This window comes from Portunus trituberculatus, chromosome 2, assembly GCF_017591435.1.
Source record: "Portunus trituberculatus isolate SZX2019 chromosome 2, ASM1759143v1, whole genome shotgun sequence".
NCBI lineage: Eukaryota > Metazoa > Arthropoda > Malacostraca > Decapoda > Portunidae > Portunus > Portunus trituberculatus.
In genome coordinates this window covers 4,980,654-5,006,406 of record NC_059256.1, presented here as the reverse complement: position 1 = coordinate 5,006,406, position 25,753 = coordinate 4,980,654, and the positions used below count along the sequence as shown (strand labels likewise).

General features: G+C 49.2%; 2 protein-coding genes across 4 annotated transcripts in view; one reads left to right on the top strand and one right to left on the bottom strand.

Annotated features, from left to right (window-relative positions):
• Positions 1-3,761, bottom strand: part of LOC123501528 (Krueppel-like factor 2) — a 17,898-nt gene extending 14,137 nt beyond the window's left edge. Inside the window, exons 1-3 of the mRNA XM_045250392.1 lie at positions 3,614-3,761; positions 2,370-2,533; positions 1,803-1,877 (exon numbers count right to left, since the gene is read on the bottom strand). Coding sequence (XP_045106327.1) covers positions 1,803-1,877; positions 2,370-2,533; positions 3,614-3,761 — 387 coding nt within the window. The remainder of the gene's footprint in view (positions 1-1,802; positions 1,878-2,369; positions 2,534-3,613) is intronic.
• On the top strand, positions 3,515-25,753 carry LOC123503262 (nascent polypeptide-associated complex subunit alpha, muscle-specific form-like). 3 transcript variants are annotated; one of them, XM_045252858.1, is made up of 8 exons: positions 3,515-3,668; positions 12,510-12,575; positions 12,698-12,901; positions 13,602-18,784; positions 19,394-19,465; positions 21,237-21,518; positions 22,356-22,499; positions 23,846-25,753. In XM_045252858.1, the coding sequence occupies exons 2-6, from the start codon at positions 12,518-12,520 to the stop codon at positions 21,354-21,356; spliced, it is 5,637 nt and encodes a 1,878-aa protein (XP_045108793.1). In that variant the 5' UTR covers positions 3,515-3,668; positions 12,510-12,517; the 3' UTR covers positions 21,357-21,518; positions 22,356-22,499; positions 23,846-25,753. The 3 variants fall into 3 exon arrangements, with proteins under 3 accessions (XP_045108793.1, XP_045108815.1, XP_045108804.1); XM_045252869.1 differs by having other exon boundaries at positions 3,540-3,766; XM_045252880.1 differs by lacking the exon at positions 19,394-19,465.

The window sequence follows — 25,753 nt, the reverse complement described above, 5'->3', positions numbered from 1 at the left end:
CCCTTGCTAATGTCAATAAAATGGTCTAATGGTGCACAAAACTCGTAGTAAAAATGTGTCCCAGTACTGAAGGGGTTAAAATAGTGAAGACTGTGGCCATTAACCCTTGCTAATGTCAATAAAATGGTCTAATGGTACACAAAACTCAAGGTAAAAATGTGTCCCAGTACTGAAGGGGTTAAAATAGTGAAGACTGGCCATTAACCCTTGCTAATGTCAATAAAATGGTCTAATGGTGCACAAAACTAGTAAAAATGTGTCCCAGTACTGAAGGGGTTAAAATAGTGAAGACTGTGGCCATTAACCCTTGCTAATGTCAATAAAATGGTCTAATGGTGCACAAAACTCGTAGTAAAAATGTGTCCCAGTACTGAAGGGGTTAAAATAGTGAAGACTGGCCATTAACCCTTGCTAATGTCAATAAAATGGTCTAATGGTACACAAAACTCAAGGTAAAAATGTGTCCCAGTACTGAAGGGGTTAAAATAGTGAAGACTGTGGCCATTAACCCTTGCTAATGTCAATAAAATGGTCTAATGGTGCACAAAACTCGTAGTAAAAATGTGTCCCAGTACTGAAGGGGTTAAAATAGTGAAGACTGGCCATTAACCCTTGCTAATGTCAATAAAATGGTCTAATGGTACACAAAACTCAAGGTAAAAATGTGTCCCAGTACTGAAGAGGTTAAAATAGTGAAGACTGCGACCATTAACCCTTGCTAATGTCAATATAATGGTCTAATGGTGCACAAAACTCGTAGTAAAAATGTGTCCCAGTACTGAAGGGGTTAAAATAGTGAAGACTGCGACCATTAACCCTTGCTAATGTCAATAAAATGGTCTAATGGTGCACAAAACTCATAGCAAAAATGTGTTCCACTACTGAAGGGGTTAAAATAGTGAAGATTGTGCCCATTAACCTTCTGCCCTCCATACACCCTTGCTAATGTCAATAAAATGGTCTAATGGTGCTCAAAACTCGTAGTAAAAATGTGTCCCAGTACTGAAGGGGTTAAAATAGTGAAGACTGGCCATTAACCCTTGCTAATGTCAATAAAATGGTCTAATGGTGCACAAAACTCGTAGTAAAAATGTGTCCCAGTACTGAAGGGGTTAAAATCTCGTAATATAAACAGGAATAATGAATAAATAATAATAAATAGAAATATACAATTTTACTTAACGATAATATAACTAGGCAGTTACTTAATGTCCTAGAGAGAGAGAGAGAGAGAGAGAGAGAGAGAGAGAGAGAGAGACTGCATCATTTTTTTCTCTCCACGACTGTTCTTCAAGGCCACAGAGATGACTGGCGGGGTTTTTAAGAGTGTTTCTCCAGTTAATAGTGCAGAAATCATGTCACTCTGCCTCTAGAACCATAAAAACACTCTTAAAAACGCTTTATTCTCTCACCACGACTGTTAGATGGTCTCTCTTCTCATCAAATACTAAATAAAGACATTTCCATCCCACAAAACAACTGGAACGCGATTAAAAACAGTGATTTCCAGCATTTTTTAGCCTCAGGAAGTGTTTTTAAGAGTCCCCGTGTAAGTGTGGCCCTGGGAGACGGTCTGTGGTTTAGAAAATGACAAATAAACACATTTACACCCCTCAAAAGCCACAAAACAGCTGGAATATGATAAAAACAGGATTTCCAGCAGTGTGAGGACCTGGGGAGGGTTTGCAGGAGTCCCCCGTGAAAGTGTGACCCTGGGAGACGGTTTGTCCTCTCAGTAAATGCTAAATAAACACGTTCCTACCCCAAAATCACCCCAAAACAGCTGTAATATGATAAAAAACAGGATTTCCAGCAGTGTGAGGGCCCAGGGAAGGTTTGCAGGAGTCCCCCGTGAAGGTGTGGCCCTGGGAGACGATCTGTGGGTTAGTAAATGCTAAATAAACACGTTCCTACCCCAAAATCACCCCAAAACAGCTCTAATATGATAAAAACAGGATTTCCAGCAGTATGAAGACCTGGGGAAGGTTTGCAGGAGTCCCCCGTGAAAGTGTAGCCCTGGGAGACGGTTTGTCCTCTCAGTAAATGCTAAATAAACACGTTTCTACCCCAAAATCACCCCAAAACAGCTGTAATATGATAAAAGCAGGATTTCCAGCAGTATGAGGACCTGGGGAGGGTTTGCAGGAGTCCCCCGTGAAGGTGTGGCCCTGGGAGACGGTCTGTCCTCTTAGTAAATGCTAAATAAACACGTTCCTACCCCAAAATCACCCCAAAACAGCTGTAATATGATAAAAACAGGATTTCCAGCAGTGTGAGGGCCCAGGGAAGGTTTTCAGGAGTCCCCCTTGAAAGTGTGGCCCTAGGAGACGCTCTGGGGTTTAGTAAATGCTAAATAAACACGTTCCTACCCCAACATCACCCCAAAACAGCTGTAATGTGATAAAAACAGGATTTCCAGCAGTGTGAGGGCTCAGGGAAGGTTTGCAGGAGTCCCCCGTGAAGGTGTGGCCCTGGGAGACGGTTTGTCCTCTCAGTAAATGGTAAATAAACACGTTTCTACCCCACAAAACACCTGGAACAATTACAGAATACGAGACCTGGACAGGCTGATAGCATGGGCAGACAGGTGGCAGATGGAGTTTAATTCTAAAGTGTCAGGTTTTGCATTTAGGTAAAGACAACACAAACTTTAGCTATGAGATGGAGGGATGTTGGCTAGAGGCAGTAGAGGAAGGAAAGGATTTAGGAGTAGTGATAGACAGGACTATGAAATTTTCAAAGCAATGTTTAGAAGCAAGAAATAGGGCAAATAGGATACAGGCCTGGTCACCCCATTATAGGCAGGATATCAACATGTTAGAAGCAGTTCAGAGAAGAGCAACTAGGATGATACCAGCATTAAAGCGCCTGGAGTATAGAGATAGATTAAAGGAATTAAACATGTTTTCATTTGAGAGGAGATGTATAAGAGGGGATATGATAGAGTTATTTAAAATGTTCTCAGATACAAACTACATAGATGTGAGATCTTTCTTTACCTTAGAGGAGGAAGTAGGACTAGAAATCATGGCAGGAAGATTAGAAAGCAAGGCTGCAGGTTAGATATAAGAAAATATTTCTTTAGTCATAGGGTGGTACACTTCTGGAATGCATTGCCAGAGACGGTTGTAAATAGCACTAGTTTGACAATGTTTAAAAACAGATTAGATAAGCACTTAAATTTATTAGATTTATAATTATGTATAGCACTGCATAATAGTTTTTATAAGAAATTTACTATAGTTAAACAAGACATGATCCCCATGTATGGGGATCACAGATTGTAGAGGAATTCACTGCAGGACTTAGCCCTGTTAATGGGCCAAATATTTAGAATTAGTATATAATGTATTGTGTACTTGTAAGTGTATCTTTAAGTACTGATGACGAGGTTGCTGTGCGAGTGATACAGGATAACCTAGATGGCCCCTGGTGTCCCTTTGTTACCCTATTATTTATATTAATATGAGTGCCTGGGGAAGGTTTAGAGAAGTCCCCCGTGAAAATGTGGCCGTGGCTGGCGAGTGTGTGTGCCATCTGGCGGCCGGCGCGGCATACACCCGTGTGAGGAAGACGCAAGGACGCTTTAATATTATTGTTTCTAGTGCAGGACCCAGTGTGTCAGGCCCGCCATGGTGTGATACGTCCCCGACAACGATGTCCACATGGTGAGGGGGGTCGCCGCACCCTGAAATACCCTGGAAACTTGATAAATAAGGCCCAACAGGGGGACGAGTCACTGCCCGCCAGAGTGTATCCATCCATGGTATTGATTATTCTTCAAGGGCGCCTCCTTAGGGCCCCCGCGCCGCCCCTGGGTGTGCCCTGGGCGGCGTGGGCGTGGGTAGTAGGCGTGGGGCTCATGGGCGGCCTGTAGGGAAAGTGGTGTGGGGTGTAGATGGGTGTGGATGTGGGCTGACCGCCATGTGTGTGTGTGTGTGTGTATGTTTGTGTGTATGTGTGTTGGGTTCCTGTGTACGTGTGGGTTTGTGTACGTACGTGTGTGGGTGTGCACGTGCGTGTGTTTGTGTGTACGTGTGTTTGTTCGTTTGTGTGTTGGTAATTGTTAGGTTAAGCTGTGTTTGTGTGTGTGTTTGTTTTACTGTAATGCCATATTCTCTCTCTCTCTCTCTCTCTCTCTCTCTCTCTCTCTCTCTCTCTCTCTCTCTCTCTCTCTCTCTCTCATTTTCGTTTTTTTAATTTATTTTGTTCATTTACACCACTACAAACTAACTACTACTACTACTACTACTACTACTACTACAACAATAACAAACTAACTACTACTACTACTACTACATTATTTCAGTAACTTAATACAATACACATGCTTGGTGACACATACTTGGTGATACAAACTGTGCTAAGGTGTCACACTTTTCAATAGCCAAGGTAGTGGTGCTTTACGCTAAGGGAAATATCCGCAGAGTTGTGACTTTAATTAAAAACGCTTAATTCCCTCACCAAAACAGTTTTCACAGTTTTCCAAGGCCAGAAAGACAATTAGAGATGTTTTGAGACAGTTTCACCTCTTAACAAACCAGAAATCTTCCCAGTCCATCGCCAGAACTGTTAAAACGGTCTGGAAAATGCTTATTTCTCCCACAAGACAGTTTTCCAAGGCCAGAAAGACAATTAGACACGTTTTTAAGAGAGTTTCACCATTAACAAACCAGAAATCTTGCCAGTCTATTGCCAGAACCTTAAAATCACTCTAAGACAGTTTTTCAAGGCCAGAGAGACAACTAGAGATGTTTTCAAGAGAGTTTCACCTAATAACGAACCAGAATCTTGCTAGTCTATCGCCAGAACCTTAATATCACTCTTAAAATCACTATGACAGTTTTTCAAGGCCAGAGAGACAATTTGACAGGTTTTCAAGACAGTTTCACCTTTTTAACGAACCAGAATCTTGCCAGTCTATCGCCAGAACCTTAAAATCACTCTTAAAATCACTCTAAGACAGTTTTTCAAGGCCAGAGAGACAACTAGAGATGTTTTCAAGAGAGTTTCACCTATTAACGAACCAGAGTCTTGCCAGTCTATCGCCAGAACCTTAAAAACACTCTTAAAATCACTATGACAGTTTTTCAAGGCCAGAGAGACAATTTGACAGGTTTTCAAGACAGTTTCACCTTTTTAACAAACCGGAAATCTTGCCAGTCTATTGCCAGAAGTAAATTATGGCAATTGTTTGGTAGTTGTTCATCGCGTTGGCAGATATCCAGCCCAAACACTCACCCTGTGGCATTCAGCAGTGGTGCCTCACCCATTGCTCTCCCCCATAGGCCTATACACTCATTAATGGGGGTATGAGTCCATTAACCCCTTCAGTACTGGGATGCATTTTTTTTACTACGAGTTTTGTGTGCCATTAGATCATTTTTTTGACATTAGCAAGGGTGTATGGAGGGCACAAGATTAATGGCCACAGTCTTCACTATTTTAACCCCTTCAGTACTGGGACACATTTTTACTACGAGTTTTGGGCACCATTAGACCATTTTATTGACATTAGTAAGGGTGTATGGAGGGCACAAGATTAATGGCCACAGTCTTCACTATTTTAACCCCTTCAGTACTGGGACACATTTCTACCTTGAGTTTTGTGCACCATTAGACCATTTTATTGACATTAGCAAGGGTGTATGGAGGGCACAAGATTAATGGCCACAGTCTTCACTATTTTAACCCCTTCAGTACTGGGACACATTTTTACCTTGAGTTTTGTGCACCATTAGACCATTTTATTGACATTAGCAAGGGTGTATGGAGGGCACAAGATTAATGGCCACAGTCTTCACTATTTTAACCCCTTCAGTAGTGGGACACATTTTTACTACAAGTTTTGTGCACCATTAGACCATTTTATTGACATTAGCAAGGGTGTATGGAGGGCAGCAGATTAATGGCCACAGTCTTCACTATTTTAACCCCTTCAGTAGTGGAAGTTTTGTGTACCATTAGACCATTTTATTGACATTAGCAAGGGTGTATGGAGGGCACAAGATTAATGGCCACAGTCTTCACTATTTTAACCCCCACATGAGTTGGTGAAGCTGTTTAAAATCACCAAATAATCACCAGGATGAGTAGGAACACTCGTCCTGGTGCCAAAATGCTTAATCTCACCAGGATAAAGAAAAACTAACAATTTGACTTAATAAAATGTTCATATAATTTGCAAATACAAGTGAAGTTTGGAAATTTGCAATAAAAACCAGCTGTTATTGGTGCAGCTGTGTGATTTAAGACATTTTGGTGCTGCGAAGACTTGTGCTGTGATTGATGCAGCTGTGTGATGGTTTAAGACATTTTTGATGCTGTGAAGACTGTTCCGCTGTGATTGATGCAGCTGTGTGATGGTTTAAGACATTTTTGATGCTGTGAAGACTGTTGGCTGTGATTGACGCAGCTGTGTGATGGTTTAAGACATTTTTGGTGCTGTGAAGACTGTTTGGCTGTGATTGGTGCAGCTGTGTGATGGTTTAAGACATTTTTTGATGCTGTGAAGACTGTTCCGCTGTGATTGACGCAGCTGTGTGATGATTTAAGACATTTGTTATGGTGTGAAGACTTGTGCTGTGATTGGTGCTGCTGTGTGATGGTTTAAGACTTTTGGTTGTGGCTGTGATTAGTGCAGCTGTGTGATGAATTAAGACATTTCTGGTGCTAGGAAGACTTTGGCTGTGATTGGTGCTGCTGTGTGATGGGTTAAGACATTTTTGATGCTGTGAAGACTATTCCGCTGTGACTGATGCAGCTGTGTGATGGTTTAAGACATTTTTGGCGCTGTGAAGGCTTCCGCTGTGATTGGTGCAGCTGTGTGATGATTTAAGACTATTTTGATGCTGTGAAAACTGTTCTGCTGTGATTGGTGCAGCTGTGTGATGGTTCAAGAAATTTTTGGTGCTGTGAAGACTGCTGCACTGTGACTGATGCAGCTGTGTGATGGTTTAAGACATTTTTGGCGCTGTGAAGGCTTCCGCTGTGATTGGTGCAGCTGTGTGATGATTTAAGACTATTTTGATGCTGTGATTGGTGCAGCTGTGTGATGGTTTAAGACATTTTTGGCGCTGTGAAGACTTGCGCTGTGATTGATGCAGCTGTGTGATGATTTAAGACATTTTTGGCTCTGTGAAGACTGCTGCGCTGTGACTGATGCAGCTGTGTGATGAATTAAGACATTTTTGGTGCTGTGAAGACTGCTGCGCTGTGACTGATGCAGCTGTGTGATGAATTAAGACGTTTTTGGTGCTGTGAAGACTGTTGTGCTGTGACTGATGCAGCTGTGTGATGGTTTAAGACATATTTGATGATGTGAAGACTGTTCCACTGTGATTGGTGCAGCTGTGTGATGGTTTAAGACATATTTGGCGCTGCGTCGAAGGCTGCTGTGCTGTAGTTTGTGCTGCTGTGCCTCTGTGAGCTTTTAAGAGGCATGTGGTGGACAGCCTGTGTTTTGTTGTCTGCGGTTTGACAAATATAAGAGGTTAGGTGTAAGGTCTCTCTCTCTCTCTCTCTCTCTCTCTCTCTCTCTCTCTCTCTCTCTCTCTCTCTCTCTCTCTCTCTCTCTCTCTCTCTCTCTCTCTCTCTCTTAATCTATTCTCTTTCTCTATTTTCTCTCTCTCTCTCTCTCTCTCTCTCTCTCTCTCTCTCTCTCTCTCTCTCTCTCTCTCTCTCTCTCTCTCTCTCTCTCTCTCTCTCTCTCTCTCTCTCTCTCTCTCTCTCTCTCTCTCTCTCTCTCTCTCTCTCTCTCTCTCTCTCTCTCTCTCTCTCTCTCTCTCTCAAGATCTTAAATAGATAAGTTGAGTTTATGGCGATAATTGACAATGAAAAACGTCGCCATTCAGATAAATTAGTCAAGTTTATGGCGATAACTGACAGAAAATGAAAATAAAAGTCGCCATTCTATGATTTTAAGTAAGTTGAGTTTATGGCGATAATTGACATGAGTTTTTCTCGCCCCTCCAACTGCTTACTCTGTATAAGGGCCTTATCCGTCCCTGTATGGAGTACTCTTCGCATGTTTGGGGGGTTCCAGTCACACAGCTTTGCTTGATAGGGTGGAATGGAAAGCTCTTCGTCTCATCAACTCCCCTCCTCTGACTAACTGTCTTCACTCTCTTTCTCACCGCAGAAATGTTGCATCCCTTTCTATATTTTATCGCTATTTTCATGGTAACTGTTCTACTGATCTTGCTAACTGCATGCCTCCCCTCCTCCTGCGGCCACGCTGCCCAAGGGTTTCTTCTTCCTCTCATCCCTATTCTGTCCAACTCTCTAATGCAAGAGTTAACCAGTACGCTCAATCATTCATCACTGGTAAACTCTGGAACTCCCTCCCTGCATCTGTATTTCCAAATTCCTACAACTTGTCTTCTTTTAAGAGGGAGGTATCGAGGCATTTGCTCCCCTAATTCTGGCTGACGGTTTTGCCACTTTTGTACTCTTTGGAGAGCCAGCGCTCAAGTGGCCTTTTTCTAACTTTCTTTTTTTGTCCCTTGGCTGGCCCTCTTCCCTACGTGAAAAAAAAAAAAAATGAATGAAAAACATCGCCATTTAGGTAAAGAAATCAAGTTTATGGCGATAACTGACAGAAAATGAAAGAATAATCGCCATTCAATGATTTTAAGTAAGTCAAGTTTATGGCAATAACTGACAGAATGAAAAACGTCGCCATTTAGATAAAGAAATCAAGTTTATGGCGATAATTGACAGAATGAAAAACTTTGCCATACAGATAAATAGTCAAATTTATGGCAATAATTGACATGAATGAAAAACGTCGCCATTTAGATAAATAAGTCGAGTTTATGGCGATAACTGACAGAATGAAAAACGTCGCCATTTAGATAAAGAAATCAAGTTTATGGTGATAACTGACATAAAATGGCATCTCATCACTCACTATGTCACTCTGGGCACCACTTGAGTCATTTTTTTCATTAATTTACATATTTTAATGTCATGGCCTATGGCGACTGTAGGCCTATGTGAAGAGTATGGCAAATGGTGTCCAGTGTCCATTAATGGCGCAGGCAGTGTTCCTTGTAGTGGTGGGCAGATCAGGGCCCATGTCACCACCCCAGGGCATCTTTGGTGTATGGCAACAACACCACCTGGAGCCTGGATATCCTGGCGACTTGTAGCTAACTTTAAACCACTCCTCAAATGGCAAAGCTTCAAGGTGGTGTTTTAATGGTGTTTTAGGGTGTTTTAATGGTGTTTTAGGGTGTTTTAATGGTGTTTAATGGTGTTTTTGGTATCCTGGCGACTTGTAGCTAACTTTAAACCACTCCACAAATGGCAAAGCTTCAAGGCGGTGTTTTAATGGTGTTGTAGGGTGTTTTAATGGTGTTTTAGAGTGTTTTAATGGTGTTTAGGTGTTTTAATGGTGGTTTAGGGTGTTTTAATGGTGTTTTAGAGTGTTTTAATGGTGTTTTATGGAGTTTTAGGTATCTTGGTATTTTAGGGTGTTTTAAGGTGTTCTAATGGTGTTTAATGGTCTTTTATGATGTTTTAATGGTGTATTAAGGTGTTTTATGGTGTTTTAATGGTGTTTTATGTTGTTTTAATGGTGTTTTAGGTATCCTGGTGACATGTAGCTAACTTTAAACCACTCCACAAATGGCAAAGCTTCAAGGCAGTGTTTTAAGGGTGTTTTATGGTGTTTTAATGGTGTTTAATGGTGTTTTTGGTATCCAGGCAACTTGTAGCTAACTTTAAACCACTCCACAAATGGCAAAGCTTTAAGGCGGTGTTTTAATGGTGTTTTATGGTGTTTTAATGGTGTTTTAGGTATCCTGGTGACATACAGCTAACTTTAAACCACTCCACAAATGGCAAAGCTTCAAGGCGGTGTTTTAAGGGGGTTTTAATGGTGTTTAAGGGTGTTTTAGGTATCCTGGTGACATGTAGCTAACTTTAAACCACTCCAGAAATGGCAAAGCTTCAAGGTGGTGTTTTAATGGTGTTTTAGGGTGTTTTAATGGTGTTTTATGGTGTTTTAGAGTGTTTTAATGTTTTTTTTATGGAGTTTAAGGTATCTTGGTGACATATAGCTAATTTTAAACCACTCCACAAATGGCAAAGTTTCAAGGTGGTGTTTTAATGGTGTTTTATGGTGTTTTGGTGTGTTTTAATGATGTTTTAGGGTGTTTTAATGGTGTTTTACAGTGTTTTATGGTGTTTTAATGGTGTTTTATGGTGTTTTAGGTATCCTGGTGACATGTAGCTAACTTTTAACCACTCCACAAATGGCAAAGTTTCAAGGCGGTGTTTTGATGGTGTTTTATGTCGTTTTAATGGTGTTTTAGGGTTTTTAATGGTGTTTTAATGGGTGTTTTAGGGTTGTAATGGTGTTTAGGGTGTTGTAATGGTGTTTTGGGGTGTTTTAATGGTGTTTTATGTTGTTTTAATGGTGTTTTATGGAGTTTTAGGTATCTTGGTGACATATAGCTAACTTTAAACCACTCCACAAATGGCAAAGCTTCAAGGCGGTGTTTTGATGGTGTTTTATGTTGTTTTAATGGTGTTTTAATGGGTGTTTTAGGGTTTTAATGGTGTTTAGGGTGTTTTATGGTGTTTATGGTGTTTTAATGGTGTTTTAGGTATCCTGGTGACATGTAGGCAACTTTAAACCACTCCACAAATGGCAAAGCTTCAAGGCGCTGTTTTAATGGTGTTTTATGTTGTTTTAATGGTGTTTTAGGGTTTTTAATGGTGTTTTAATGGGTGTTTTAGGGTTTTAATGATATTTAGGGTGTTTTATGGGGTTTTGGGATGTTTTAAGGGTATTTTATGGTGTTTTAGGTATCCTGGTGACATGTAGCTAACTTTAAGCCACTCCACAAATGGCAAAGCTTCAAGGCGGTGTTTTGATGGTGTTTTATGTTGTTTTAATGGTGTTTTAGGGTTTTTAATGGTGTTTTAATGGGTGTTTTACGGTTTTAATGGTATTTAGGATGTTTTATGGGGTTTTGGGATGTTTTAAGGGTGTTTTATGGCGTTTTAATGGTGTTTAATGGTGTTTTAGGTATCCTGGTGACATGTAGCCAACTTTAAACCACTCCACAAATGGCAAAGCTTCAAGGCGGTGTTTTAGGGTTTTTAATGGTGTTTTAATGGGTGTTTTGGGGTTTTAATGGTGTTTAGGGTGTTTTAATGGTGTTTAATGGTGTTTTAGGTATCCTGGTGACATGTAGCTAACTTTTAACCACTCCACAAATGGCAAAGCTTCAAGGCGGCACGTGGTGGGATTCCAACCTACACGTGGATGTCTGCCCCACCACCACCACCACCACCACCACCACCACCACCACCTTATCCACTATGCCACAGCCTCCCTTGTATGCTGTGGTGTAGTGGATAAGGTGGTGGTGGTGTTGGTGGTGGGATCTGCAGACGTCCCACCACGTGCCGCCTTGAAGCTTTGCCATTTGTGGAGTGGTTTAAAGTTGGCTACATGTCACCAGGATACCTAAAACACCATTAAAACACCACCCTAAAGCTTTGCTATTTGTGGAGTGGTTTAAAGTTAGCTACAAGTTGCCTGGATACCAAAAACACCATTAAACACCATTAGAACACCATAAAACACCATTAAAACACCACATTGAAGCTTTGCCATTTGTGGAGTGGTTTAAAGTTAGCTACATGTCACCAGGATACCAAAAACACCATTAAACATCATTAAAACACCATTAAAACTTTGCTTTGAGGAGTAAAACACCCAGGATTCCTAAAACACCATTAAACACCATAAAACACCATTAAAACACCACCTTGAAGCTTTGCCATTTGTGGAGTGGTTTAAAGTTAGCTACAAGTCGCCAGGATACCCAGGCTGCAGGTGGTGTTGTTGCCATACACCAAAGATGCCCTGGGGTGGTGACCCCTTGACATGACCAATTGAAATGACCACCTTGACATGACCACTTGACATGACCACTTGACATGACCACTTGATATGACCACTTGACATGACCACCTCCAGGGATCCACTTCATATGACCACTTGTTTGACATGACCCCATGACCACCCACTTGACATGACCCCTTGACATGACCACCTCCAGGTATCTTCATCATTTTCTAATTTTGTTTAGTATTTATACATTAGATTGAATTAAGAAAACTGTCTCACTTTTCCTTAGAGTAGCGAGGTATGGCAACATGGCAAGGGATCGTAGGCCTAGTCTTGTCAGGTTTTTACAATTTGGTTTTAAGATAGCCAGGTTTGGAAGACAGTTTCTCCTCTCAATAAACCAGAAATCTTGCCAGTTTATTATTTCTACTACTACTACTACTACTACTACTACTACTACTACTACTACTACTACTACTACTACTACTACTACTACTACTACTACTACCAGGCTCCAGGGGTAGTATAGAGAAATTACCAACATTTTTATACCCTTAACTACTACTACTACTACTACTACTACTACTACTACTACTACTACTACTACTACTACTACTACTACTACTGTTTGTCTCTGCAGGAATCAGGATGGGTGACAGACAGCGTAATTTCGCGCAGTATGCCACAGCCCTCAACCAGTTTGCAAGTAAGTGAGAGAGAGAGAGAGAGAGAGAGAGAGAGAGAGAGAGAGAGAGAGAGAGAGAGAGATATCTTTACCTGTATCTTTACTAATTTAACCTAACTGCACCTTCCCCCTCCCCCCCCCAGGTTTCAACAATGAGAGTGGAGCGGGGGAGCGGGGCGGCCGGGACCGTGGGGAGGGCGGGGCGGCCGTGGGGGGTAACAGCGGGGCAGCGGGAGGGGCGAGTCACGGGGCGGCAGCGGCGGCGGCGGGGGGCGCTGCTCTTTGGGGCGAGCTAAGCAGATCCCTTCAGTACAACAACTACCCGGGCTTCGGCTCAGCATGGCAAGGTGAGAGAGAGACTAACTTTATTCACAGTATATATATATTTTTTTTATTTGAAATTGTTTCTTTAATGTTGTGTGTGTGTGTGTGTGTGTGTGTGTGTGTGTGTGTGTGTGTGTGTGTTTCACTTTGTTTCACTGTTTGATCTGCTGCAGTCTCTGACGAGACAGCCAGACGTTACCCTACGGAGCGAGCTCAGAGCGTGTGTGTGTGTGTGTGTGTGTGTGTCATCCGCTGGGGCAGCATACCCCCAGCCCACACACACACACACACACACACACACACGCCCGGTAGCTCAGTGGTTAGAGCGGTGGCTTCACAAGCCAGATGACCGGGGTTCGATTCCCCGGCCGGGTGGAGATATTTGGGTGTGTCTCCTTTGACGTGTAGCCCCTGTTCACTGTTCACTGTTCACTGTTCACCTAGCAGTGTTCACTGTTCACTGTTCACCTAGCAGTGTTCACTGTTCAGTGTTCACCTAGCAGTGAGTAGGTACGGGATGTAAATCGAGGAGTTGTGAGGTTGTTGTCCCGGTGTGTGGTGTGTGCCTGGTCTCAGGCCTATCCCAAGATCGGAAATAATGAGCTCTGAGCTCGTTCCGTAGGATAACGTCTGGCTGTCTCGTCACAGACTGCACCAGATCCAACAGTGATCAAACACTCACGCGGTAGTGGCAGTGGTGTAATGTTGTGTGTGTGTCTGCAGGAGGCGCTGCTGGGGACATGCGGCTGTACGGCTATGGTGGGTACGGTGCGGAGGGGCAGGTGGACGGGCGAGGCGAGCCGGGGCGCCCCGAGGGTCGTCGCGTGCCCAGCAAGGGTGAGACCAAGGCCACGCCGCCGCTGCCCGGCATGGCGCCCGGCGTGGGGTCCGCCCTGGCCTCCCTGCAGCAGCTGGTAGCGGGCGGCAACGACCCCGCCACCGTGTACCGCAGCCTGCTGGCCGCACGGCAGTACGCGGCGGCGGCGGCGGCACTCGGCGGCCTGCCCAACCCAGCCTCCCTGCACCCTGCCGCCCCGCCTCTGCCCCCGCACCACCAGCAGCAGCAGCAGCAGCAGCAGCAGCAGCAGCAACAACAGCAACAACAACAGCAGCAGCAACAGTATAGGAGGCAGCAGCAGCAACAACAGCAACAACAGCAGCAGCATCAGCAGCAGCAGCAGCAGCAGCAGCAGCAACAACAACAACAACAACAACAACAACAACAGCAGCAGCAGCAGCAACAGCAGCAGCAGCAGCAGCTGCACCATCAGCACCACCAGGCGGCGGCGTTGGTGTCGGCGGCCACGGCGGGGCTCAATGGTGAGGGGCTGGCCCTGCACGGGGCGGGGCGCCTGGGACAGCAGCAGCAACAGCCCTCTCCCCAGGGCCGGAAATCCGACCCCCAGCCCTCCCCAGGCCGCACGGCGCGGCCTCGTCCTCCCTCGGCCAGCAGCCTGGCCTCGGAGGGCGCCGCGCCTCCCGCCAAGGTGAAGGAGGGCAGTGAGGGGGGCGAGGGTGGTGGCGAAGGTGGCGGGGAGGGGCGGGGTCGGGGCCAGAGCGGCAGTGAGAGTGAGGGTGACCAGCGCACCCGCCACCGCCGCAAACAGGAGCAGCCGCGCCGCCAGACCGTCATCTACCCGGTGGCGGCCCCTGGGGCTGCCCCTGGCGCCGCCTCGCAGCCCGCGCCGGCAGACTCCAGCTCTGACGACTCGCAGGGGTACGACGTGCTGCTGACCCGCGCAGGGACGGAGCAGCGCGGCAGCCCCGCCGACTCCCTGCGCAGCGACTCCCCTGCCGACACCGCCCCGCGCCACGCCGGCCCGCCCCGCGACGCCTTCCCAGGCGCCGCCATGAGCCAGGCCATGAGCCACGCCTTGGCGCACCCTTTCCTGGCCGCCCACCTCAACACCTCACAGCTGCTGCAGGTGGCGCCCCCCGCCGCCCAACCCCACCCTCCCCCTGTGAAGGAGGGCACGTCGTCCCCCGCCCCCACGCCCCACCTGCCTCAGCTACAGGTGCGCACCGACCTACTGGAGCCCCATCCCCCTAAGGAGCTGCCGCGCCCCCTCTCCCACCCGCCTCTGGGCCTGCCCGAGGTGGAGGTGAGCCGTGTGAGGACGCCGCCCGCCGACCGCTGCCGCCGTGCGCCTATGCTGCCCCTGTCGGCGCTGGGCGGCGGTGGCGGCGGCGGCATGGGCCTGGCGGAGGCAGCAAGCCCCGCCCCAGTGAACGGTGTGAGTGTGTCGGGGGAGGAGGGGGGCAGCCCCGGCGCGGCGCCCCCCCAGGACTACTTCAATGGTGATCACGACATGTTCGACGCGCCGCGCCGCGCCGCCAAGAAGCGCAAGTGTGACGCTTCGCCCCCCGGGGCCGGGTCAGGGGCTGGGGCTGGTGCGGGGCCCGCGGTGGCCGGGGAGAGTGAGTTCGCCCCGCTGGATGGCGCGGGGGGCGAGGACACCAAGCGGCGCACGCGGCAGAAGCGGGCCGTGTCCTACGTGGAGGACGGCACAGACCCCGTGCTGGAGATGAACGAAGACTCGCTGGACGGCGCCCCCGCCAGGAAGCGTGGCCGACCCGCCTCTCCCACCACCCACGCCCAAACCCACGCCCACACCCACACTCACGCCCCGCTGGTGGACCCGCCGCTATCCTCGCCCGGGGGCGGCCGCCGTGGCAGGGGTGCCCTGCGCGGGGCGCCGCGGGGCCGCGGCCGGGGTGGCATGGAGATGGTGGGGCTGACGGAGCCCCTGCACGTGGACACGGGGGAGCTGGACCTGCGCGTGCCGGGGCCGCCGCCCCCAGCGCCCTCCTCCTTCAGCCCTGACGTGTACGACTTCAATGACACGGACGGGGAAGGCGGGGGTCGGGGCAGGCGGGGGCGGCGAGGTCGGAAGAAGGGGTGCAGCCCCCGGAAGAGCTCCAAGTCCCCCATGGAGGGTGGCAAGGCGGCCCTCAGCCCCCGGCCCCCCCAGGAACACTCCGCCCTCAAGTCCCCGCGCTCGCCGAAGTTCTTCTCCACCTCACGCAGCCCCGGAGGAGAGCGGGGCAGGGAGTGGCCCCGCGCCGCGTCCCCGTCCCCCAGGGACCACCCCAACGCCGCCGTCGACAGTCCCGCCGCCTGCCCCGAGGTTCCCGCAACTACGCCCGGCCCCAGCCCAGAGGCCTGTCTGGAAGGGCGCGAGGCGGCAGCGGGGCAGGACACCCCCGCGGTGGACGGAGCACAGGAGGGAGAGGGGGGCGTGGTGTCCCCGCGGAGAAGCAGCAGGCGGGGCAGGGAGCCCCAACTCTCACCCCCTGCCCCGCCCCACCACGTGCCGCCTCCCGTGCCCAGAACCAACACAACACTCTCAGGGGCCCCAGGCGGGGCAACCCCCCCCTCAGGCAGCTGCCAGCCCCCCCATCCCGGGGCCGGCACCCCCACACAACCCTACGACACCCAGCCGCTCCCACTGGGGGACGGGGGCGCCGAGGAGGCCTCTCCCCTGGCCTCCCCCGGCAGCAGGATGAGGACGCGGGGCATGCGGGGCGGCGACGCGCCCGTGCAGGACGGCCCTCTCCACCACCACCCCCACCACCACCCGCTCCCGCTCCACCACCAGCACCACCATCCCCACCACCACCACCACCACCAGCAACAACACCATCACCACCATCACCACCACCACCACCACCACCACCAGGCCCCCGAAGCCCCACGGGAAACACAGGGCGAGGCGCCCCCTGCTGCGGCCCCGGACTCACTGACAGCCGCAGATGTGGGTGAAGAGGGGCGCGGCGAGGGCCTGGCTGTGGCTGTGTCTGGGGTGGATGGGGCTGTGGTAGGTGGGAGTGGGGGCGGGGCTGGGGGTGGGGCTGGGGCTGGGGCTGGCAAGGGTCGGGGCAAGGGCAAGGCTAAGGGCAAGGGTAAGGGGAAGAAGAAGAGCCTTGGGCGTGGGCGAGGGGCGGCAGTGCTTCCAAACACCACCACACCACACCAGTGTCTCGCTGTACCTGACCACGCCCCCCGCCACCCCTCCCCGCCCAGCTCCGCCACCACCACAGCCGCCGCCACGCCCGTACCCGACCCCACCCTCACCACCACACCCGCCAACACCCCCATCCCAATTCCCATCCCCACCCCCACCGCCGCCCCGCCCCCGCAGGAGCAGGATTCTCAGCAGCGGGGCAGGACGGACGTGGCGGAGGTGCGGGGCGGCAGTCCCTGCCATGCCCTGGCCAGCCCCAAGGTGGAGTGTGACAGCCCCGGGGCCGCCGGGGACCCCGCGGTGTCTGTGATAGTCCCCAGCGCCTGGGAGGCCGAGCCCCGGGGCCGCCGCCTCAGGACCCGACCCGCCCCGGCCAAGCAGGAGGCCAAGTGTGAGGCGGCGCCGCCCCAGGGCCTTACGCCGACCCCGCCCACGCCCCCGGTACCCGCCAAAACCCCGCCCGCTGAGGCTGCCGCCCCCAAGGTGGAGCCGTGCGACCCCAAGGTGGAGCCCCAGGACACCAAGTACGACCTGCCACACGACGCCCACGCCCACCACTTGGACGTGAAGCCCCTAGACGTCCTGCCAGACCCCGCGGCGCCACCACCCTCCCCACCCCAGCCCCCACCCCCGCCCATCCAGGCCAGCACAAATGTGACCACTCAGGAACATCCCCCTGCCCCCGTGGCGCCGCCCCCCGCCCCACCCCCGCCTCACGGCAACGCCACCGCCCCCGCCCCCGCCCAGGGGGAGGCGGACGTGGACGCAGAGACCGTGGAAAATATCGCCCGCTTCCTGGAGGAGACTGCGCCCGCCGCGCCCGGCGCCAGCGGCGAGGCGGCGCCCGCGCCTACGCCTGGCCCGGGTCCCGCGGCGGGCGAGAGCTACGCTGAGCGGCGGCCGAAGCGCGCGTCGCGGCCGCCGCGTGAGGGCGCCATGACGGACCTGCTGCTGCTGCTGCATCTGGAGGAGGAGGAGGAGAGCGAGGACGAGGACTACGTGCCGGGGCAGGCGGCGCTGCCCGGGGACGACAGCACGCAGGATTCAGACGACCCTGACGCTGAGGACGACTCAGACGACCCCGACGATCACTCCTCCACCGACCAGGACGACGACACCCTCGCCCCGCACCCTGCCTCGGACCAAGACCCCGCCCCGGGCCCCGCTCACCGCCCCGCCAAGCCCGCCGCCGCTGCCCGCCACAAGGCACTGAAGAAGGGCGGCAAGAAGGGCGCGCGGCGCGGCAAGCCTCCCAAGGTGAAGGCCAAGGGTCGCGGGCGCGGCGAGGAGTGCGAGGCGGGGCGGCGGAAGGGCGGTGGTGGTGGTGGTGGTGGCGGTGGCGGTGGTGTTGGTCGCGGGGAGCGCGGCCCCATGGTGCGGGTGTGCCGGGACGGAAGCGGCAGGGAGGCGGTGGTGAACACGTGGCGGCGGGCGGCCGATGAGGAGGAGGGTTTGGTGGGCGGGGTCGGGGGTGGTGGGCACGGCGTGGGCGGCAGCAGCGTACCGTTCTACTGCCGGCTGGAGGCGCGACACAAGGCGGCCAAGGTGGGCTACACCAGCACGCTGCACACCAACTACGACGCCTTCGTCAAGGACACCACCTGGTTCTGTGCCTTCTGCCGCCGCTACAGCCACGCCACGGCCCTCGGCGACCTCTACGGCCCTTACTTCCTGCACGGCCACCACGCCATCACCAAGAAGGCCGTGCCCAACGTGGTGGAGGGCCAGGTGGTGGACCACGCCCCGCCCACCGCCAACACCACGCCCACCACCACCACCACGCCCACCACCACCATGCCACCCACACACCAGCCGCCGCCGCCACTCCAGGACCCCTCCCACCCCGCCCACCCCGCCCACCCTACCCACACCACCCCGCAGCGCGTCAAGAAGAGAACCCCACGCAGGGAGTCCGCCTCAGAGGCCCCGCCCATCACAAAGGTGGGCGTGTCTGTCTGTCTGTCTGTTCACTCGTGTTTCATTCTCTCTCTCTCTCTCTCTCTCTCTCTCTCTCTCTCTCTCTCTCTCATCATCATCATCATCATCATCATCATCATCATCATCAATAATAATAATAACAACAATGCTTGGGTATACTAACTACTACTACTACTACTACTACTACTACTACTACTACTACTACTACTACTACTACTACTACTACTAAAATGGGATTAAAATTACTACTAGTTACTTCAATTGTAGTGAAGATGCTGGGTGCCCTCCTCCTCCTCCTCCTCCTCCTCCTCCTCCTCCTCCTCCTCCTCCTCCTCCTCCTCCTCCTCCTCCTCCTCCTCCTGATTTTGTTTTCATTTCTATCTTCTTCTTCTTCTTCTTCTTCTTCTTCTTCTTCTTCTCCTTCTCCTTCTCCTTCTTCTTCTCCTTCTTCTTCTCCTTCTCCTCCTCCTCCTCCTCCTCCTCCTCCTCCCAGCCCCTCCTCCACCCTCCCATCCTTAGACCCACAACACCCCACCTCCTCCTCCTCCTCCTCCTCCTCCTCCTCCTCCTCCTCCTCCTCCTCCACCACTTACTCTCTCTTCTTCGCCCCAGCCTGAGCAAGTTACGCCCCCGCCCCTTCAGCCCCTGCGGTTTGTGCCAGCTGCTACCCCTGCGAGGATGCTGGTAAGCCCCAGCCCCTAATCAGCCCCCCACTCAGCCCCCCCCCCGTACCAAAATATCAGCCGTTATTTAATTTTTCTGTGTTTTGTGTTAGTTTGTGTGTGTGTTTAGCCCCAGCCAGCCCCTGTCAGCCCCTGTCCCCACTCAGCCCCCGTACCCCAAATCACCCTGTTTTTGTGTGTTTAGTGTTAGTTTAGTTTGTGTGTTTAGCCCCCAGCCAGCCCCTGTCAGCCCCTGTCAGCCCCCCGTCAGCCCCCAGCCCCCACTCAGACCCCTGTACCAAAATATCACCCGTTATTTTGTTAGTATGTGTGTTTAGCCCCCAGTCAGCCCCCTGTCAGCCCCCAGCCCCCAGGTGCACCCATGGTTTTATCTTTTGTATGTATCGATACACAAGATTATGTACCACACTGACCCCCAGTTAGACCCCACAGCCCCCTACCCAGCCCCCCTCAGACAAGCCCCCAGTTTTTATTCCCTCATTGGTGTTAGAATGTTTGTCGTAACACCCCCAGTCCTTCACCCCAGTGTGTCTCCCTCACCCCTCCCCCCAGTGTGATACTAGCCCCCAGCAAAGTCCCCCAGCCCCCAGTATACCTCAGACCTCTGTGTTATTTCTGTTTTTCGTTATTTTTTCTTTTTCTATTCTTTGACCTATCCCAGCCTATCCCAGCCTCCCCCAGTGCCTCCCAGCCTCCCCCAGTGCCTCCCAGCCTCCCCCAGTGCCTCCCAGCCTCTCCCAGTGCCTCCCAGCCTCTCCCAGTGCCTCCCAGCCTCTCCCAGTGCCTCCCAGCCTCCCAGCCTCCCAGCCTCCCAGTGCCTCCCAGCCTCTCCCAGTGCCTCCCAGCCTCCCCCAGTGCCTCCCAGCCTCTCCCAGCCTCCCAGTGCCTCCCAGCCTCTCCCAGTGCCTCCCAGCCTCTCCCAGTGCCTCCCAGCCTCTCCCAGTGCCTCCCAGCCTCCCCCAGCCTCTCCCAGTGCCTCCCAGCCTCCTCCCAGCCTCTCCCAGTGCCTCCCAGCCTCCCAGTGCCTCCCAGCCTCTCCCAGTGCCTCCCAGCCTCTCCCAGTGCCTCCCAGCCTCTCCAGTGCCCCAGCCTCCCAGCCTCCCAGTGCCTCCCAGCCTCCCAGTGCCTCCCAGCCTCTCCCAGTGCCTCCCAGCCTCTCCCAGTGCCTCCCAGCCTCTCCCAGTGCCTCCCAGCCTCTCCCAGTGCCTCCCAGCCTCTCCCAGTGCCTCCCAGCCTCCCAGTGCTCCCAGTGCCTCCCAGCCTCCCAGTGCCTCCCAGCCTCTCCCAGTGCCTCCCAGCCTCTCCCAGTGCCTCCCAGCCTCCCAGTGCCTCCCAGCCTCTCCCAGTGCCTCCCAGCCTCTCCCAGTGCCTCCCAGCCTCTCCCAGTGCCTCCCAGCCTCTCCCAGTGCCTCCCAGCCTCTCCCAGTGCCTCCCAGCCTCCCCAGTGCCTCCCAGCCTCTCCAGTGCCTCCCAGTGCCTCCCAGCCTCTCCCAGTGCCTCCCAGCCTCTCCCAGTGCCTCCCAGCCTCCCAGTGCCTCCCAGCCTCTCCCAGTGCCTCCTAGCCTCTCCCAGTGCATCCCAACCTCTCCCAGTGCCTCCCAGCCTCTCCCAGCCTCTCCCCAGCCTCTGTGCCTCCCATGCCATGTTTCCCAGCCTCTCCCAGTGCCTCCCAGCCTAACATCCTTTATGTGTGAGAGAGAGAGAGAGAGAGAGAGAGAGAGAGAGAGGGAAGGGGGGGGACCTAACCTAACCCCAAGATTTTTCCTCCCCAGGGTCGCACAAACAACGCTGGTTTCTCCTCCCCGACGTCCTCCTCCCCCCCAGCCACCACCACCGCCACCACCACCACTACCACCACCACCACTGCCACTGCAGCCCCCAGGTGGAGGTAGCCTTGGCCTCTCCCAGCCAGCCAGCACCCAGGGGACCACAGACTACCCACAGGGACGGAGTGTTGGGTCCACGAGGCCTGTCTTGTGTGGGCGCCAGGGGTCCATGTCAGTAACAGCAAATTGTGTGGATTGGAGGATGCTGTTACGATGGCTCAGGACAGCGTGAGTGGTGTTTGCAGCAGTGGTAGTGGTTGTAGAGGAAGTTAGGGGTGTTTTTCTAGGGTGTAGTGGAAGTTATTGGTGTTTTTCAAGGGTGTAGTGGAAGTTATTGGTGTTTTTCAAGGGTGTAGTGGAAGTTATTGGTGTTTTCAAGGGTGTAGTGGAAGTTATTGGTGTTTTCAAGGGTGTAGTGGAAGTTATTGGTGTTTTTCAAGGGTGTAGTGGAAGTTATTGGTGTTTTTCAAGGGTGTAGTGGAAGTTACTGGTGTTTTTCTAGGGTGTGGTGGAAGTTATTGGTGTTTTCAAGGGTGTAGTGGAAGTTATTGGTGTTTTCAAGGGTGTAGTGGAAGTTATTGGTGTTTTCAAGGGTGTAGTGGAAGTTATTGGTGTTTTCAAGGGTGTAGTGGAAGTTATTGGTGTTTTCAAGGGTGTAGTGGAAGTTATTGGTGTTTTCAAGGGTGTAGTGGAAGTTATTGGTGTTTTCAAGGGTGTAGTGGAAGTTATTGGTGTTTTTCAAGGGTGTAGTGGAAGTTATTGGTGTTTTTCAAGGGTGTAGTGGAAGTTATTGGTGTTTTTCAAGGGTGTAGGGGAAGTTATTGGTTTTTTCAAGGGTGTAGTGGAAGTTATTGGTGTTTTTCAAGGGTGTAGTGGAAGTTACTGGTGTTTTTCAAGGGTGTAGTAGAAGTTACTGGTGTTTTTCAAGCCTGTAGTGAAAATTTTGACATTTCCTAAGCCATTTCACAATTCTAATTTACAAAACACAAAAAATAGTGAAATCTTAAACCTCCTTTGACCTTTGACCTTTGACCTGACCTTGGGGGCTGGGTGTTGCCACTACAGGTATGCCAGCACTGCCAGGAGGGAGGTGCCACAGTAGGGTGCCTCGGAAAAGGGTGCAGCGCAATGCTTCATGTACCCTGCGCTGTGCAACTCAACTGGAACCTTGACCTTCATACCTTCAAGTCTCTATGCCCCAAACACACGGTAAGGTCATGAAGAGGAGGAGGAGGAGGAGGAGGAGGAGGAGGTGGTGGTGTATCAGGGGGTGTTTTGGGTGTTTTGGTGGTGTTAGTGTAAAGTTATTGGTGTTTTTCAAGGGTGTGGTGGAAATTTTTGGTGTTTTTCAAGGGTGTGGTGGAAGTTATTGGTGTTTTTCAAGGGTTTAGTGGATGTTATTGGTGTTTTTCAAGGGTGTAGTGGAAGTTATTGGTGTTTTCAAGGGTGTAGTGGAAGTTATTGGTGTTTTCAAGGGTGTAGTGGAAGTTATTGGTGTTTTCAAGGGTGTAGTGGAAGTTATTGGTGTTTTCAAGGGTGTAGTGGAAGTTATTGGTGTTTTCAAGGGTGTAGTGGAAGTTATTGGTGTTTTCAAGGGTGTAGTGGAAGTTATTGGTGTTTTCAAGGGTGTAGTGGAAGTTATTGGTGTTTTCAAGGGTGTAGTGGAAGTTATTGGTGTTTTCAAGGGTGTAGTGGAAGTTATTGGTGTTTTCAAGGGTGTAGTGGAAGTTATTGGTGTTTTCAAGGGTGTAGTGGAAGTTATTGGTGTTTTCAAGGGTGTAGTGGAAGTTATTGGTGTTTTCAAGGGTGTAGTGGAAGTTATTGGTGTTTTCAAGGGTGTAGTGGAAGTTATTGGTGTTTTCAAGGGTGTAGTGGAAGTTATTGGTGTTTTCAAGGGTGTAGTGGAAGTTATTGGTGTTTTCAAGGGTGTAGTGGAAGTTATTGGTGTTTTCAAGGGTGTAGTGGAAGTTATTGGTGTTTTCAAGGGTGTAGTGGAAGTTATTGGTGTTTTCAAGGGTGTGGTGGAAGTTATTGGTGTTTTCAAGGGTGTAGTGGAAGTTATTGGTGTTTTCAAGGGTGTAGTGGAAGTTATTGGTGTTTTCAAGGGTTTAGTGGAAGTTATTGGTGTTTTCAAGGGTGTAGTGGAAGTTATTGGTGTTTTCAAGGGTTTAGTGGAAGTTATTGGTGTTTTTCAAGGGTTTAGTGGAAGTTATTGGTGTTTTCAAGGGTGTAGTGGAAGTTATTGGTGTTTTTCAAGGGTGTAGTGGAAGTTATTGGTGTTTTTCAAGGGTGTAGTGGAAGTTATTGGTGTTTTTCAAGGGTGTGGTGGAAGTTACTGGTGTTTTCAAGGCTCTAATAGTTTGACAGGCAGCAGTGGAAGTTATTGGTGTTTTAAAGAAGTTATTGGTGTTTTCAAGGCTGTAATAGTTTAACAGGCTGCAGAGGAAGTTAATGATGTTTTTTTCAAAGTTATACTAATTTGAAGAGGCTGTAGTGTAAGTTAGGGGTGTGTAGGCAAGGGACCACATATCTTCACCTGTCCTTTCTCCCCGCAGGTGTTGAAATAGAGACGGATCGTGGCCCGGTCCGGTTCACGTCCCACGAGGCGACAAGATACAAAATATAAACAAAAAAAATGGAATGCAAGAGATAGCAATTGAGAGAAAGTGAGAGAGTGAGCGAGTGAGCGAGAGAGAGAGAGAGAGAGAGAGAGAAACCCAGGAATAAAAAAAATACTAGAAATCTCAGTTTTATTTTGCATTTGTAATATATTGTACATAATAACGTTTTGTATCTTTGTCCAATGTGTGTGTGTGTACGTGTGTGTGTTTGCTGGACGGACGGACGGACAGACAGACAGACAGACGGACAGCGAGTGGTTTGCTCCGAACGTTAAAAATTCCGAGAGATGGAGATGGATTTTTACGGGAAGAGAATTGAAATATGGTTCGGAAATGAGAAAAAATGATAAGAATTTGTTGTTTGCGATTAATTAGTTTGAAAAATGTTGAGTTTTGTCGGAAATTAATTTGGAAAGGATAGAAATGCAAGAAATATATTAATGAATGTGGAAAAATTGAAATATGGTTTAGAAATGAGAAAAATGATGAAGAATTTGTTGTTTGCGATTAATTAGTTAGAAAAATGTTGCGTTTTTCCAGAAATTAATTTGAAAAGAATGGAAATGCAAGAAATAGATTAATGAATGTGGGAAAATTGAAATATGGTTTGGAAATGAGAAAAATGATAAGAATTTGATGCGTTTTTGATAAATAAGTTAGAAAAATGTTTAGAGTTTGTTGAGAAATATTTTGAAAACGCTAAAAATTCCGAGAGATGGATAAATACGAGAGAATTTAAATATTGATGCAAATTAATGAGGAAAATGATGAAGAATTTGTTGTTTGCGATTAATTAGTTTGAAAAATGTTGAGTTTTTCCGGAAATTAATTTGGAAAGGATGGAAATGCAAGAAATTGATTAATGAATGTGGGAAAATTGAAATATGGTTCGGAAATGAGAAAAAATGATAAGAATTTGTTGTTTTTGATTAATTAGTTAGAAAATTGTTGAGTTTTGTTCGGAAATTAATTAGAAAAGAATAAAAATACGAGAAATAGATTAATTAATGTGGGAAAATTGAAATATGGTTTAGAAATGAGAAAAATGATAAGAAATTGTTGTTTGCGATTAATTAGTTTGAAAAATGTTGAGTTTTTCCGGAAATTAATTAGAAAAGATAGAAATACAAGAAATAGATTAATGACTGTGGGAAAATTGAAATATGGTTTAGAAATGAGAAAAAATTATGAAAAATTTGTTGTTTGCGATTAATTAGTTAGAAAAATGTTGAGTTTTTCCGGAAATTAATTTGAAAAGGATGGAAATGCAAGAAATAGATTAATGACTGTGGGAGAATTGAAATATGGTTCGGAAATGAGAAAAATGATGAAGAATTTGATGCGTTTTCGATAAATAAGTTAGAAAAATGTTTAGAGTTTGTTGAGAAATATTTTGAAAACGCAAGAAATTCCGAGAGATGGATAAATACGAGAAAATTTAAATATTGTTGGAAATTAATGAGGAAATGATCATGATTTGTTACGTTTTTGATAAATAAGTTTGAAAAATGTTGAGTTTGTCGAGAAATTAATTAGAAAAGATAGAAATACGAAATAGATTAATTAATGGGAAAATTGAAATATGGTTTAGAAATGAGAAAATTATCAAAATTTGTTACGTTTTCAATAAATAAGTTAGAAAAATGTTGAGTTTTGTCCAGAATTATTTAGAAAGGGAAGAAAATTGAGGAAATGGAAAGGTGTATACCCTTTCAAAAATTTCAATTATTTATTTATTAAACACATTTTTTATCCAGAATTATATAAAAAAAAATAAGGAAATGAAAAGGTGTATGCCCTTTCAAAAAATTATTCAGGAAACTAATTTTTATCCAGAATTAT

What these genes read in the sequence shown, in the direction of transcription:
- LOC123503262 (XM_045252858.1), top strand. Translation starts at nt 12,518, where the DNA reads ATGGGTGACAGACAGCGTAATTTCGCGCAGTATGCCACAGCCCTCAAC. An exon ending in AGCCCTCAACCAGTTTGCAA is followed by an intron (nt 12,576 to 12,697) that starts GTAAGTGAGAGA and finishes TCCCCCCCCCAG; the next exon opens with GTTTCAACAATGAGAGTGGA. An exon ending in CTTCGGCTCAGCATGGCAAG is followed by an intron (nt 12,902 to 13,601) that starts GTGAGAGAGAGA and finishes GTGTGTCTGCAG; the next exon opens with GAGGCGCTGCTGGGGACATG.